This window comes from Phoenix dactylifera, chromosome 18, assembly GCF_009389715.1.
Source record: "Phoenix dactylifera cultivar Barhee BC4 chromosome 18, palm_55x_up_171113_PBpolish2nd_filt_p, whole genome shotgun sequence".
Lineage (NCBI taxonomy): Eukaryota > Viridiplantae > Streptophyta > Magnoliopsida > Arecales > Arecaceae > Phoenix > Phoenix dactylifera.
Genome location: NC_052409.1, coordinates 7,629,734 through 7,643,752, shown reverse-complemented (window position 1 = coordinate 7,643,752; position 14,019 = coordinate 7,629,734). Strand labels below are relative to the sequence as shown.

General features: G+C 42.0%; 2 protein-coding genes across 2 annotated transcripts; one reads left to right on the top strand and one right to left on the bottom strand.

The window, feature by feature from the left end:
- The first annotated feature begins 5,978 nt into the window (after positions 1–5,978).
- Positions 5,979–7,352, top strand: LOC120104426. The gene has a single exon (XM_039115581.1). The coding sequence runs from the start codon at positions 6,274–6,276 to the stop codon at positions 7,018–7,020; it is 747 nt and encodes a 248-aa protein (XP_038971509.1). The 5' UTR covers positions 5,979–6,273; the 3' UTR covers positions 7,021–7,352.
- A 14-nt stretch (positions 7,353–7,366) lies between these two features.
- Positions 7,367–12,628, bottom strand: LOC103717385. The gene is made up of 4 exons (XM_039115675.1): positions 12,619–12,628; positions 12,255–12,492; positions 10,830–10,962; positions 7,367–7,965 (listed from the first exon to the last, which is right to left on the bottom strand). The coding sequence occupies exons 1-4, from the start codon at positions 12,626–12,628 to the stop codon at positions 7,876–7,878; spliced, it is 471 nt and encodes a 156-aa protein (XP_038971603.1). The 3' UTR covers positions 7,367–7,875.
- Between the last annotated feature and the right edge of the window lie 1,391 nt (positions 12,629–14,019).

Here is a 14,019-nt window from a genome sequence, read left to right as displayed (position 1 = left end):
GGACATTGCTTCGACCATGGTTCTCGTATCTATATACCTGAGGAGGACCTGTCGGATTCTAGAAGAAGTAGACGGTCATTGTATAAAATTACAAAAATACCATTACCGTTTCTTGTTATTATAATTTACGGATTATCTAATATGTGTTGTCTCATCTGTTCTTTCAATGAAAAGGACCCTGCAAGGACTTAAAGGAAATAAAAAAAATCATAACCAATTGTGACGTATTAGTTGAAATTTTGGCCGCCTTTTCTGATGCATGTCTCGTCCACCAAGAATGGTGTTTTCATGCTATGGCCTACTGTTGATTTAGGCATGTTTAAAGGCAGGAAGGAGGATGGATTAGTTGAAGCACAATCCAAATTGCTTCTCAATATTCTTATCACTATCATGAATTGAGTTGAATATAAGTAAATTTATGTTTACTGTTTAGGATTCTTACATATCTACAAAAGAGAGATAGTATTTGTTATTATTTTTTTTTCTTTTAATACTTGAACCATTGTCAAATTTGACTAGAAGCTGTTACCAAATGGTCTTCTCTTCTTATCCTTCCTAACAAGTGTGTGGCTCGAATAGTTGATTATCATATTAAACAAACACATAACCATTCTTACACACATGCATTTAAAATAATAATAATAATAATAATAATGGTAAATGTAGCTCTTGCAAGCGCTATTTCTATAGCAAATAAATCATATGGACTTATGTTAAATCTAAATGTACTTCGGAGATTCTTTCATATTTTCTCATATGCTCATATGTATTTCCATTTTACGAAACTAAAATATAATGGTTAGCATGCGGCAAATGTGACAAAGAAAAAGTCTATTTAAGTATAACAATCAAATCTTTGTGTTAATGCGGTTATACATGTACTTCATGAACATAAGCTCATATCAACAAATTAAAAATAAATATATTTATTTTTTTTCTTTCTTTTTTTTTAGAAAATTAACTAGCTTCTATCATTCAATTGAGATTTGAAATAATGAATGTATCAAAAATTGACCTGAAACTCTTTATTTTATCAAACTAGCATGAAAAGCAACCAGGGCAGGTCCAGTTGGTGGAATTAAATAAATCAAACTACAAATCACCCAAAGAAAAACATTATAACAAGCAAAGCTTTTTCTCTCCTTGGGTGGGAGCGGCGGATGAACAAATTTAGCATATTAGTCCGCAAGGAAGTGATAGTTTCACCTAACTGCTTATATCATCAAAAATGACTCCTAGAAAATAATAATAATAATAATAATAAATATAGGGGCATTTTGGGTAGTTTTCTGACAGTTGTATTTTTGCGACTTTTTGTCCGGTTCCACACCAGGGAAACCGCGTCGTCCGAAGCGGTGTGAACGCCCGCTTCCGACGTGGGAATGCGGGTGCGAACACGGAACAAGGTGAGAAGCGGAAGTTTGGAAACGAAGACTCGTATGTTTGGTGCGGAAGGCTCGGTGAAATTGCGGCTTTAAACGCCAGGATTTGAAGGTCGGTAATCTGCCAAAATATAGAGAAGGATTCATTCGACCAAGACTGACCGAGCTCTTTGGTCGCATTTTTATTTGATAAATTGGATAATTTAAATTAAATCAAAAAAAATACATTCGTAGAGTCTGAAAATAAAATATTAGAAAATTATATAGAAAGATCCGTTGAGAAATTGCATAGAGTAAGTTTTGTGTGATTCGTCACGTATGGTACCATCACTATTAACTTCTTTATGAATATACGAAATCTCAATAGATAGTGGTAATCGTACTACTCTTCAGAAAACCTGTAGAAGTAGATGAATTTTGTCAAATTAGAAAGGCATATGATAACTGTCATAGAATTAGTATTTAAATAAATCTGTGAAGTATGTAGTATGTAGATACGCAACTCAGCCATTGAAACCATGGTATCAAATACCCTAACACCACTTGCCATCGTAAAAGTACCACTAGCATTTCGGATGACAAAACCTGCTTCACACGAATCATCTCTTTCTAACATACTGTCATCAAAATTGATCTTGAGGAAGTAGAGGATATTTGTAGCATCTGATTTGGTTTGGATCTTTTACAGTGCATGTATTGTACTGCAACATGCTTGGATAGGTGACACATTGCCCATCCCCCAATCGTCCTAAACTTGGATGGCATGCCAAATAATGCAGGTTCGAAGATGAGCAACATCCATTCGTCTCCAAGATGTCCAACATGTCATCTGTCCAAGTGCAAAACATGCACTATTTAGGATCCCAACTCGCATCTAACCATTCACAGGCTAGTGGTTTCATTCATCATATCGATGGGCTTTTAAGTCAAAAGCAGCTCCCAACTCCAAGCATGTTTTGGGCCAAGCCCCTAGAATGAGTTTCTCCTTTCTTTGTTATTTTTAATTATATGATATGTGTATCTAATTAATTTTGTTAAGTTTCATACATGTATTTATATTGAATGGAGGAAAAAACTAAACAGAGTTTACATGCATATCATAGACCTCCTGCAAATTAATTTACTGCACTTAGCAGTACTTTAGTGATTTTGTTGCAACGGTAAATTTTGTGATGGGAAGGAGAGAATTTTCTAATAACAAGGAGAGTGGATTGATATTATATAACATAGTCTTTTTGTAGATGACTACCTCTTTCCGCATTATTGCTTCACCGTCGTCGCCTACTTCTAAGGATCCAAGATTACAACTAACAAACAACTTCTAAACAACCTTAACTCATGCATCATTATCCCAACTAGCGAACACCTTTAACTTATTGAAACAATCAGATCTCTCTAAGCAAACAACCTTATCTAGGGCTCTTGATGGAAGTAATCAATCATATCAAGACGGTCGATTTTGTGAGAATTCGTACATGTGTTTGTTTAGTCATGCTGCGTTGACAATATATTAGCTAGATGACGGATACCTATAGAACATCAAAGAACTTAAATAATATTTATTATTATTATTATTTTAGAAAAATATAAGGGTGTTACAGATGATCTTAGAATAAGTCTAGTCTATAGCTCATGTAGGCTAGAAAACCATTTGAATTGACTATAAACTAATTATGGTGTTTGTGATTGGATTTAAATGAATTTAGACTTTTGGACTTACAAGAATATCAGGATATATGAGGATGTATGTTTAGTCCTACATCAGTTTTATACTAAGTAGATCTTGGATACTTATATAGGGCCAAAGAACTCAAATATTATCTTTCGACTATTTCTTTGGGTGAAGTCTTCGGTGTTACAAATTTCCTAGGATAATCTCTATTTTTATTTCTATTTCTATATTGAAATCTATCTAAATTATATAATGCAGTATGACATCAACATCTATCTCACCAGGTAAGACTCAGATCTCTCATTCACTTTTTGCTGATAACTGCATGCTATTGGCCCGGGCGACGAGATACTCAGCTCAGGCAATTCGGAGGATTCTAGGAGAGTACTGTGAGACCTCAAGGCAGTAGATCAATCTAATGAATCGGCTGTCTGATTTAGTCCAAAGATCAAGCCATGGGTGAGGACTTCTATTTTGAAGACCTTGGCTGCAGGGGAGCAGGAGGGCGCCCTGATGTACCTGGGGGTGCCAGTCACTGGACGACGACTATGCAGGGAGAGTGTGCCTTGGGAGCAGAACATTAGGCACAGACTGTAGGGATGACAGACGAGCTTTCTATCCATAACAGGCTGGGTGATTCTAGTACAGTCCGTTTTTAGCTCGGTCCCAATATATCTCCTCTCTAATACCATAGTCCTCGTTGCTCTGTTGAGGGCGATGGAGCGTCTCATTCCGAGCTTCCTCTAGAGTCCGCGTGGGGGGGGGGGGAGGCACTTGCTTGCTTGGGATGTGATCTGTCAGCCGACGAGTATTGGGGGCCTCGGGATCTACTCCTTGCTTGAGCAGCACAAGGTACTTACCACCAGACATGCAGCCAAGTTTACTCTAGAGCCAGACAGTCTGTGGGGATCGTTGATGAGGGCCAAGTATAGGGAGCCGATAGGGACTTCTGTCTTTCACGCCAGCCGCTGCAGCTTATTCATTTGGAGGGAGATCTGCACACGGGGCCCGGAGTCTAGAGGCGACCAGTTGGAAGGTTGGTGATGGGCGGCTAGTGGATATCCCTGAGGATAGGTGGTTGGCAGTGATGCCGCTCAGTGAGTGGCCGACCTTCCTCGACTCGGTGCAGCTGGCGAGATGCAGAGTTAGGGATCTCCTTATCCCAGGGGAGTGGAGGTGGGATGCAGATCTCGTGCGAGAGGTTTTTGGAGAGGCACTAGCTAAGCGAGTTCTGGTTGTGTCGATCATTACCGAAGAGAGGGTTGATAGGAGGGTCTGGAGCAGTTTTGGCAGACCAAGGGTGCACGCCCATGACCTTCGAGGGCTTGCAGCAAGGGCCTTGGTACGGCTGATTGAGGGACCTTGGATCTGGCGAGTGCGCATACACCCTCACGTCGCCTTATTCATTTGGAAGGTAGCTTAGGGGTGTCTGCCGATTGATGGTGTGCTGGCAAGTAGGGGATGAGGATCCCCCTATGTGCGGGTCCTGCCCTACAACGGAGGAGACCATTTGCCATGCCCTCTTTTGCTGTTCACGTGTGTCCTAGGTCTGGCGGAGCGCCGGGATCGTCTTTGACGGCGAGCGGGGTAGGTCCCTGGTGGAGGTGTTTCTCTTGCGGCTGCGGGCATCTGTGAGGAGGCATGACATAGTGGAGTGGGGAACCCGATGTGCTTATCTGGCTTACCATACTTGGCTAGATAGAAATGCTCGGATCTTCAAGGATAGGTGGCTACGCCCGAGACTGGTGGCGGCCAGAGCCCTACTCCATGTGTCGGAGTTCACCAACAGTGTTACATCCAATTCCCCTGAGATGGCTAGGGACATCTAGGTCTCCTATCCAGTTGATTCAGCGACCAGATTTGTTTATGTTTCCTAGGAACCCCTACCATTTTGCTTTCTTAAGGTGAATTTTGATGACAATGTTGTTGAGTAAGGTGAGAAGGGGTGTGGGCTTCATCATCAAGGATCACCATTCTAGGTTTGTGGCGGCTGGCGATCGACGGATCTTTGACACCTCTATCACTAGGCGGAGCTACGGGTGGCGTGAGAGGGGATTTTCTTCGCGAGGCGCGCTCTGGGGGCGGAGTATATACACCTGGAGGGCGACTCGATTGCGACAATCGAGGAGATTTGTGGATGACCCTCCAAGTTGGATAGACACTTCCTGCTCTACGATATTGCTCTACGATATTTGGTGGATAGCAGGGGACTGCAGATCCTTCAGGGCACGCATGTGTATCGCAAGGCCAACTCAGCTGCTAACTAGGTGGCATCTTACGCAGTGCAACACACTGAATATTTTATTTGGATGAACCAGATAGATGTTCCTCACCCGCTGGGCTAGCTTCTTTTTTCTAATTTTTTTGGCTGTACTCATCTATATTTGGTGTGAGGAGCCGATGTACCAAAAAAGAAAAAGAACAAACAAACTTTAGGATAAACATGGAGAAGAATGCAAGCAAGAATAAGAAAAAATTATAGCAACATCCCCTCAATTTTAAATGTGTCCTAGAAGCACTTTCCCAACTTTAAAAAGTTCCAAACTTATATCTCAAGTTTTCAAATCATTCTGAAGTAATCCTTCAAATCCTCCACCAAGCCAGCCCTACTAGCCTAATGGCCAAAATATCCTCAACCTCTTCAGACATCTACGAATATTGACTGTATAGATGGAGTTGAGACTTGAGAGTGCTATGAGATCTAGGGTAACTTTTGACTATGGATATAAATGGATGAATGAAAAAATTTAGTTCGCTATGAGACCTGATTAGATTACCTAGATATGCATGACATCGTTGGATATATCCTGAGATATTGTCTTGGTTGATACCTTTCTTACTTTCTTGAAACAAATTTTACAATTAATATCTTCAAATATATTTTTTTAAAAACCTTGGATTAATGATGCTCGATGTGTCAGGATCCTTCTAAACTCCTTGCGGTTCGTCCGTTTAAGCTAAAATCGCACCTACCCTTTCAACCATGAAAAAGGAAAGCCATCCCAAATGCCAACGGTCAAAAGCGCAGCCAATAGAAAGCAGCATGCCGTGGCGATGACAGCGTAGCCGTTTGTTCCTTCCTCCTTTATTCCTCTAAGAAAAAGACGGCATAGCCGTTTGACATAAAGGAAGAACGAACCCAAAACGCTCCTCTGCTGCTGTCCCTTTCCCCAATCCTTCTCCCACCCCAAACCCTACTCCCCTTCCCCACTCTCCCCCATGGCCTCATACCTCTCCCACCTCGCCTCCCCAGAGCGCGACGCCGTCGATGCCATCGTCTCCGAGGCCATCGATCTCTGCACTCTCGAGCAGGTCGCAGCCCTCAACACCTCCCACCTCTCCGACTCCTCTCTCCTCCCCGGCGACCTCGAATCCCGCTTCCGAAAGCTCAAATCTTTCCCGGGAGCCAATCCCCAGCATCCGCAGCAGCAGTCGAGAATCCCTCCTCGACACCTCGATCAAGGGAAGGAGAACATACCCCGAAGCTTGAACCGTTGCGAGAGCGTCCCCAACCCATCAATCGATTCCGGCGAGCCAGAGGAGAAGAAGCCGCCCGAAGAAGCCGAGACCTCTTCTTCTCCTCCCCCGAAACCAGAGGCCGAGAAGGATTCAAAAAAGCCGGAGCCAGCAACTGGGTTTGCCTCGTCGCCTTCGATATCACTCGCTTCTCCGAGAGACTCTCCGTCGCCGCCGCGGGGAAGGTGCTGCTTCGTGTTGTCGCCGAAGAGGGTGCAGCGGAGAAAGGGGAAGAGTGGGGATTGGGGCAGGAGCGACGACCTTCTCTCGGACATGGGCACGTTCTCGATGAAGGAGCAGCGGCGGAAGCTGAAGAAGGCGCTCAAGGAGCAGGAGAAGGCGAGCCGGGAGGCGGAGAAGATGGTGGAGTTGGTCAAGCACGCGTCGGCGAGGATGAATGTGGCCGCCATCGATGAGTTGCTGAGCGACGACGAAGAAGAGCTCAAGTGAATGGGTCCGGCGTCTCATGAGATACCAGCTAGTTTTCCTTCTTTTGGCAGTAGAGAACCTGGGAAAAATGTTCAGTTTCCTTCTATATATAGCATGCGTCCCCTTCTATGTTAGCTTTGTAATACCATAAATACACATATATACTGCAAATTTTTGTTTTCTTAGAGCGAGCAAGGATATGATGAAACATAAATCATCATATTGATGTTCCTGCTATGAGAGTTTTGATAGCATCGAGAGCTTAATTGTATTAAATCTTGGTATTGCTCAAAAGAAGAAGAAGAAAAGATTATCAGATTTTGGTATTGAATATCACCATAGTGATTTTGTTTCATATATCTCTTAATTTTCAGGCTGCTTAATAATTTGACAATTTTCTACCAATTCTTGCAGAGCAAGCACTGAAAAAAATAATATGTGGCATTAAATGTCACCCATATTATCTTTTCCCTTCTTCTATGCTTATATTTCTTTGCAAAATAGTTTATTGAAAACAGATATGCTATATGTTATGAAGTTCTGCCCTGATACAGCTCAATGCAACACATAGAGTTACAACCAGGAATCGAGCATTCTTTTGATGCAAAAAGAGACTTCAGAGAATGAGGACTGCAACAAATTCATAGCAGGGTTTTCATTGATCTCCTGGTCACAATTCTTTCTACTCAGATTTTTCTTCCCTCAATCAGCTCTTATGAATTATGATATGGACTCAGCTGGTTGTGTTATTGGTTTACTGGTGTCATGCAATTGAGCAGCTTTTCCTGCCAGAAAGCATAAGCAGGAGCAGATTTGCTTGCTGGATCTTTTATAGCAAGGGGGATTGTCTGAGCCCCAGGTATTTAACATTTGTTGTTAAATCTTATCCAATTCCCCTTTCGGGTAACTCATCACCAGGGACATCAACATGTATTGAACATGTATCATTCCAGGTGCAAGATCCACCTGCAAAGTGAGAAAACAATGATTGAACAGAGAATGCCTGCATTACTTTCAAAGGCTTGAGACTATAACAGCAAGACTGGTCCAATTTCAAACTCTGTGATGCCATCTAATATCCAGACAAATTTATACCTTCAAAACAAACATGGAATAAAATTTTGAAAGTATTCCATTGACAGCTGAATACAACTGAAACCAAAACCATGTTGGAGTTTAGGTGTTCTCTAGCTATCAAAGAAATTAGCATGATTGTGATTTTGTCATTCTCTCAATATTAGCTTAGCTTGTTTGTCCATTTAGAGGTGCCTTTCTTCTTCAACCACAAAACTACCTTCATTACATGGATTCTCCAAGAAATTCAGGAAATGGTTTTGGTGCAAATTCACTTTTAAAGTTCGCGCAACAAACTCCTGTTACCTGCTGGGTGGTCCAAACCTGCCAAGCCACTTTATATAATAAATATAGAAAACAAGGAATTATGCATCCCTTCATGATTTAATCATGATTTAACTGTGATTTTTGACTGGTCAAGAGTCACAAAGTAGTGCTTTCCAGCCTCATGATCCCATTAGATGAATATTACAGGATATCGATTTCCAATAATAGAGGTCTAATAATTTTCTCCCTTCTAGTTCTTTTCTTGTGAAGATATGATCATTGGAGTTCACCCTGTTCTTTCGCAAAATTTTGCGACTATGTAATTGACATTCAGACCGGAGACTTTGATACAGGTGTGTACTAGAGTCGGTACTTTATATGCAATATTTGAATACTTTTTGCCTATGAAACCATATCAGATGGCATATAAGTTGATGAGGCCGAGGGTATCCCCCGAACCCCAGAGCTCAGTCCCCATCGGGCTCAGACAGCAGAAGCGACTGCTTCTCCTCAGAGATATTGTCCGCTTTAGGAGGGAGGGGGTTTCATAGTCTCTTCCCCACGCATGGTTTTGCGCCATAAAATGCGCCTTTGAAGAGAAAGAGATAGCCCCCCTCCATTTAAGGAACAGACCTCTCCGCTATCTAGTCGATGTGGGACTAAGTTCGGACCCTTTATTTCCACAACATAGCCCCTTCCCCAGCGGAGGGGTCTGTGCCGGGGTCAAGGGCTATCAACGAAAGCACCATTGATGAGGCCGAGGGTATCCTCCAAACCCCAGAGCTCAGTCCCCACCAGGCTCAGACAGCAGAAGCGACTGCTTCTCCTCAGAGGTATTGTCCGCTTTGGGGGGGGGTTATAGTCTCTTCCCCACGCACGGTTTTGCCCCACAAAAGGCGTCTCTGAAGAGAAAGGGGTAGCCCCCCTTCATTTAAGAAATAGAGTTCTCCGCTATCTAGTCGATGTGGGACTAAGTTCAGACCTTTTATTTCCGCAACATAAGTATTCGATGATGTAACATAGGCATCTGCATATGATGGTCCTAAAACGAAAAAAGTCACTATTCCTATGAGCTAAGATTGGAGGGTGTATATTCTGATGAATAATTTACCAGGGATTTTTGTGCACCTCAAAGATTGATAAATATACTAGACATTTAGGATCAGAACATGCAAGTAATATTGGTACATTCATTGATGTACTTTTTTTCAAAAAAAAATTTAAATAATTTATTTAGATATTTAGTCATTTTAGATTTCTTTATTCTATGATTCTTGTTTTAAATGGCTTGTGCACTGAGCAAATTCATTCCAGATTCTGAATCAGCATAATCCTTGGGTTTTTGTCAACCAAGATAAGGATTTGTGCCTGAAGATTCAATCGGCATAGATAACATGAGCAACAGGCTCATCCTTGACTCTGCTATTACAGTCTTGAGAACATATGTGATTAGCATTCTCATCCAGCTAGAAGCACATACAAAATAGAAACATCTTACATTTCTATGTCAGGTATGTCCATATCTACAATACTGCTTTGCATTTAAGAAAATTGAAATTCATGAGTTTCAACGAATGCTTAATAGAAAAAGGCTTCCAACCTACATGTTAGTCAACTTCGTGTCATTTTATGAATTCTCATTAGCCAATTTTTCCTACTGAAGGCTAACTCTGCTTTATGCAATTTCCCAACTTCTTCAACTCCTATGGTACTTTCAGTCTTTCCCTCCTTTTCCAGACAATGACTCAGGTACCTCTCTTTATGGCAGCCTCCTCAAGTTTTTGTTGTACAAGTCCATACTATCTTATCTGCTACTCTATCGATTTGTCCTCAATTCAGGTTAATTTCTGTAATTCCTCTATAATACTCTTTTTTCTCTCTATCCTTTCTAATTTTACCGCATCCATCAGAACATTCTCATTTCTATTACATGCTTCTTGCTTTCTTAAACCCCCTTATTGCTTAACATTGTAAGCCTTACAAATGTTAGTTGACTATGGACAACCAGAATATATAACAACTAATCATATATAAATGTTCTGCTCGTAACGAGGAATCCTTCCAAATAGTTTCATCCCTTCTTCTTTCCTGGACTCCCACCGAGGGATGTGAGGTACTCCTCATCCCCGGTGAAGGCTTCAAAATCCGAGCAAACCAAGCCAACCCACTTCACCTCCAAGCAATCACATTGTGAAATAACCTCAAACTCATAGAGAAGGCTTTTTTTTCCTAGAAAATGTAGACAAGGCTTATGAAATTGGACTCATGCCAAACTGGCTTGATTTCTTGCACCAAAGGAGAGCTCAAGCTCAGCTTGTTAAGCTAACTAAACAAGTTGGCTGGACCAGAAATTTTGGACTTAGTTTGTTTACAAGTGCAGCCTTAACAGCCTGCTCAATTTCAGCTCATTTTCGTTCCGAACAAGCCTATCAATAACAAAAAAAGAAAAAAAAAACAAGAAAAAGGTTCATGCTGATCTAGCTAATTACCTTTGTCTGTGCCAGCTCCAAGGCGATTCTAGCTCCGGTGATGACACCAAACTGGCCTAATCCTCCTAGAGCCGCATAAAACAAATTGGAGTTGAGGTGCTTGGAACAAGTCATTAGCTCCCCTTTCACTGTGCTGCACCCAAAAGAAATACGAAGAGAGAACAGGATTAAGTATTAACTAATTAATAGCCAGTTCCTTGGTTCAAATAGCTAATGATCCCATTGTCACCTCTTCTAGTGAGAATCTACACAATGCTATCATCAAGGAGGAAAAAAAAGGATTCTAAATTTCTGTATATGTATATAATGGCAAATGGATCCATAAAATCATGAATTAGACTATGATTTGAGTCGTTTTTTTATTCTTCCTTACAGAAAAAAAGAAATCTCATTCGTACTCATAACTCAAGTTGGGTAATTCTGACAGAGTTCGAAGGGAAACCCTTAGACATTTATTGAGCCGTCTCTAACCTCTTTTGTTTGTCTCATCTCGAATCTATTTTTATTTCTCATTCTGATTCAATTGTTGAGACAATTGAAAATAGTGTTTACTTGTTCCGGAATCCTTCATCTTTGCTTTGTGACATCATTGGGTTTAGACAAAAAAAAAAACACGAGAATCCGCTGAATGCTTCTCAGGCTTCTACATATAGGCGGCTTCAGAGCAATGCCGGTTCACCATTTTGGATCAGCGCCTGAAATTTTTCAATTTGAATGAATCAAAATAGGAGCAGATGTCAACTCCATTTTAACGAGGCCCTAAGGTTCCTAATTTGAACAAATTTGGAGGGATCGGAAGCAATTCTTTCCCCGGTGACGGAAAGAGAAAAGATGCATCCAGATGACGCGCTCATAGGTTCCCAGATTTCTCAGCATTTCAGCAACAAGAGAGATGGATTCAAGTAATGCAAAGATAGTTGTAGTACAGAAATGAAGTTTCTGTTCCGGAAGTCAAGACTTTCATCTAAGCCCAGCCACACTACAGGAAGCTAAAAGTGGATACTGGATACGAAAGGATGCACCTTTCTCTCCGACGCAAAAAAACAAACATAAAAGGAGCAGCTCCTTCTTCTTTCACCATCTACATAGACAGCAACCTATCGATTCACTGGTTCAGACGCGGCCCTCCCAGAGGCACTCGAGGGCGGCGGAGGAGGAGCACTTGAGCAGGATGGCCTCCACGTCGGGCGAGGGGTTGAGTCCCATGACGGCCGCCCGGTTCCAGCGCTCCGTCCGAGTGAGGCCCAGGCAGGGCCCGTACCTCATGTCCATGTCGAACTCCCGCAGCCTCTCCTCCGCCTCCTTCTCTTGCCCTGCTTTCCCGCCAATCCCAATCACCACCGCCGCCAACAGCATGAACGAATCAAACGCTAACTCGTTGGATGGAAACTGAATGGGATCGCGAGGAGGGAGTGTACTGCTTACCTTGGACATGGGCGGACTTGAGGACAGGAGAGCAGGCCGGATCGGCAGTGGAATACGGCTTGGGGGAGGGCTTGGTCACTCCGCCCTTCTTCTTCTCCCGGTAGAAGCCCCTGATTCCACCGGCCGATGCCATCGTCCCTATTACTCTCTCGCTTGCTCTCGCTCGCTCGCGCAGTTGGAATTGGGGGAAGGAGGGCGATTGGGGGGGGGGGGGGGGGGTGTGGGGGCGAGAGCGGCCCTCCATATGGAGGGGAGGGGGCAGAGTGATGGACGGAAGACGATCAGTGCGGTACCACGTGTCGGCATCTTAGGTCATTCGAGATGATGGATTTATGATCGGCTGAAGGTTTATTTATCTTCGAACCATCAACCATGTCACCATCAACAACATTAATAGCGGAAATCTTCATTAATATTTTTGAAAAAGAAAATTCTTTCTGCATGCATGCCTGCTTGTTCTTTTTTTTATATAAAATATATTATAAATTATATTTTTTAAATATTGCTGTTACAATAGGAGATCCCATCTTAAAAAAAAAAAAAAAAAAAAAAAAAGAAGCAGCAGCTAGCAGGAAGATATTTTTTAAATTTTTTAGTTTGTACCTAAAATTTTTTTAAGCTAAAAATTTAAATTCATTTAAATGTAATCACGAGCACCACAATTAATCTGCGGTAGAGCTGATCAAAATTTGGGCCGAGCCGGGCTCGGGCCGGGCTCTATAGAAGAAATTAGGCCCGATGGCTATGCTCAGGCTCGGCCCGGTCCGACTGTTGGGCTTAAATTTTTGTCCAAGCTCGACCCGACTTTATAAATCTAGTCCTAGGTCCGTCTAGTCCGATCCGACCCGATAGACCCGATCCGACGAGCCCGATTTTTTCTTTATTTGGAATCTAGAAATGGGCCAGAATGGCCCGACCAGGCTCGGCCCGATTTTTTTGGTTGGGCCACTTTTCCTGCCCAGGCCCGACTAATGGGCCTTTTTTTAATGCCCAAGCCTGAAAAATTTCGGGCCGGGCTGGGTGGGCCAGAAAGCCCGTGATCAGCTCTAATCTGGGGTGAGCCTCCATGAACATGTATTATAGTGTCTTTTAGTTTATATAGGCTATCGGCTAAATTTACTTTGATACTATTTATTAAGGTTCAAGATCTTATTTAAAATGATTAGTCAAAAAATATTTTTAAATTTTTTAGTTCTACATAAAAACACGAACTTAAGCCTAGAGTCGCTTGTCTATGTACGTATTCCTGGTTGTTTCTCTTTGGGCCACACATTGGATTGTCGCTTATTATAATAAAATAATCCTCGCTAGGAGATCCAGCAATCCCTTCCAGCCTTGTCCTTATCTAAGAAAGTCTCTCTTCTATTTCACTCTAATAACAAGTTAAAAAAAAAGACAAATAATTACATAAAAAAGAAATATTGTATGTAACCTGAAGGTGGGCTAGCTTCCAAACCTCAAGGTGGCGTCTTTCTTCACGACCTTTTTAATATTTGTTACTAGTATTTGGCGCACAAAGTGCATATGATAAGAAATATGGATATTTGTTTGTGGTGACATTTGGTTCATGCGTAAAGTAGGCATAAGGCTTAAGCCTTATGCTTGCCATAACTTGAGCAGGAGACATAACTAAGGAATACTAATTATGCTGGTCAAACTTAGTTGCGAGAGGTATAACTACACCAAAGGAAAGTTGTCATAAACTATTCCTTAACATAAAAGCTAGGGCATGTTGACCTCGACCCTACTTGATTTTTATGTTATT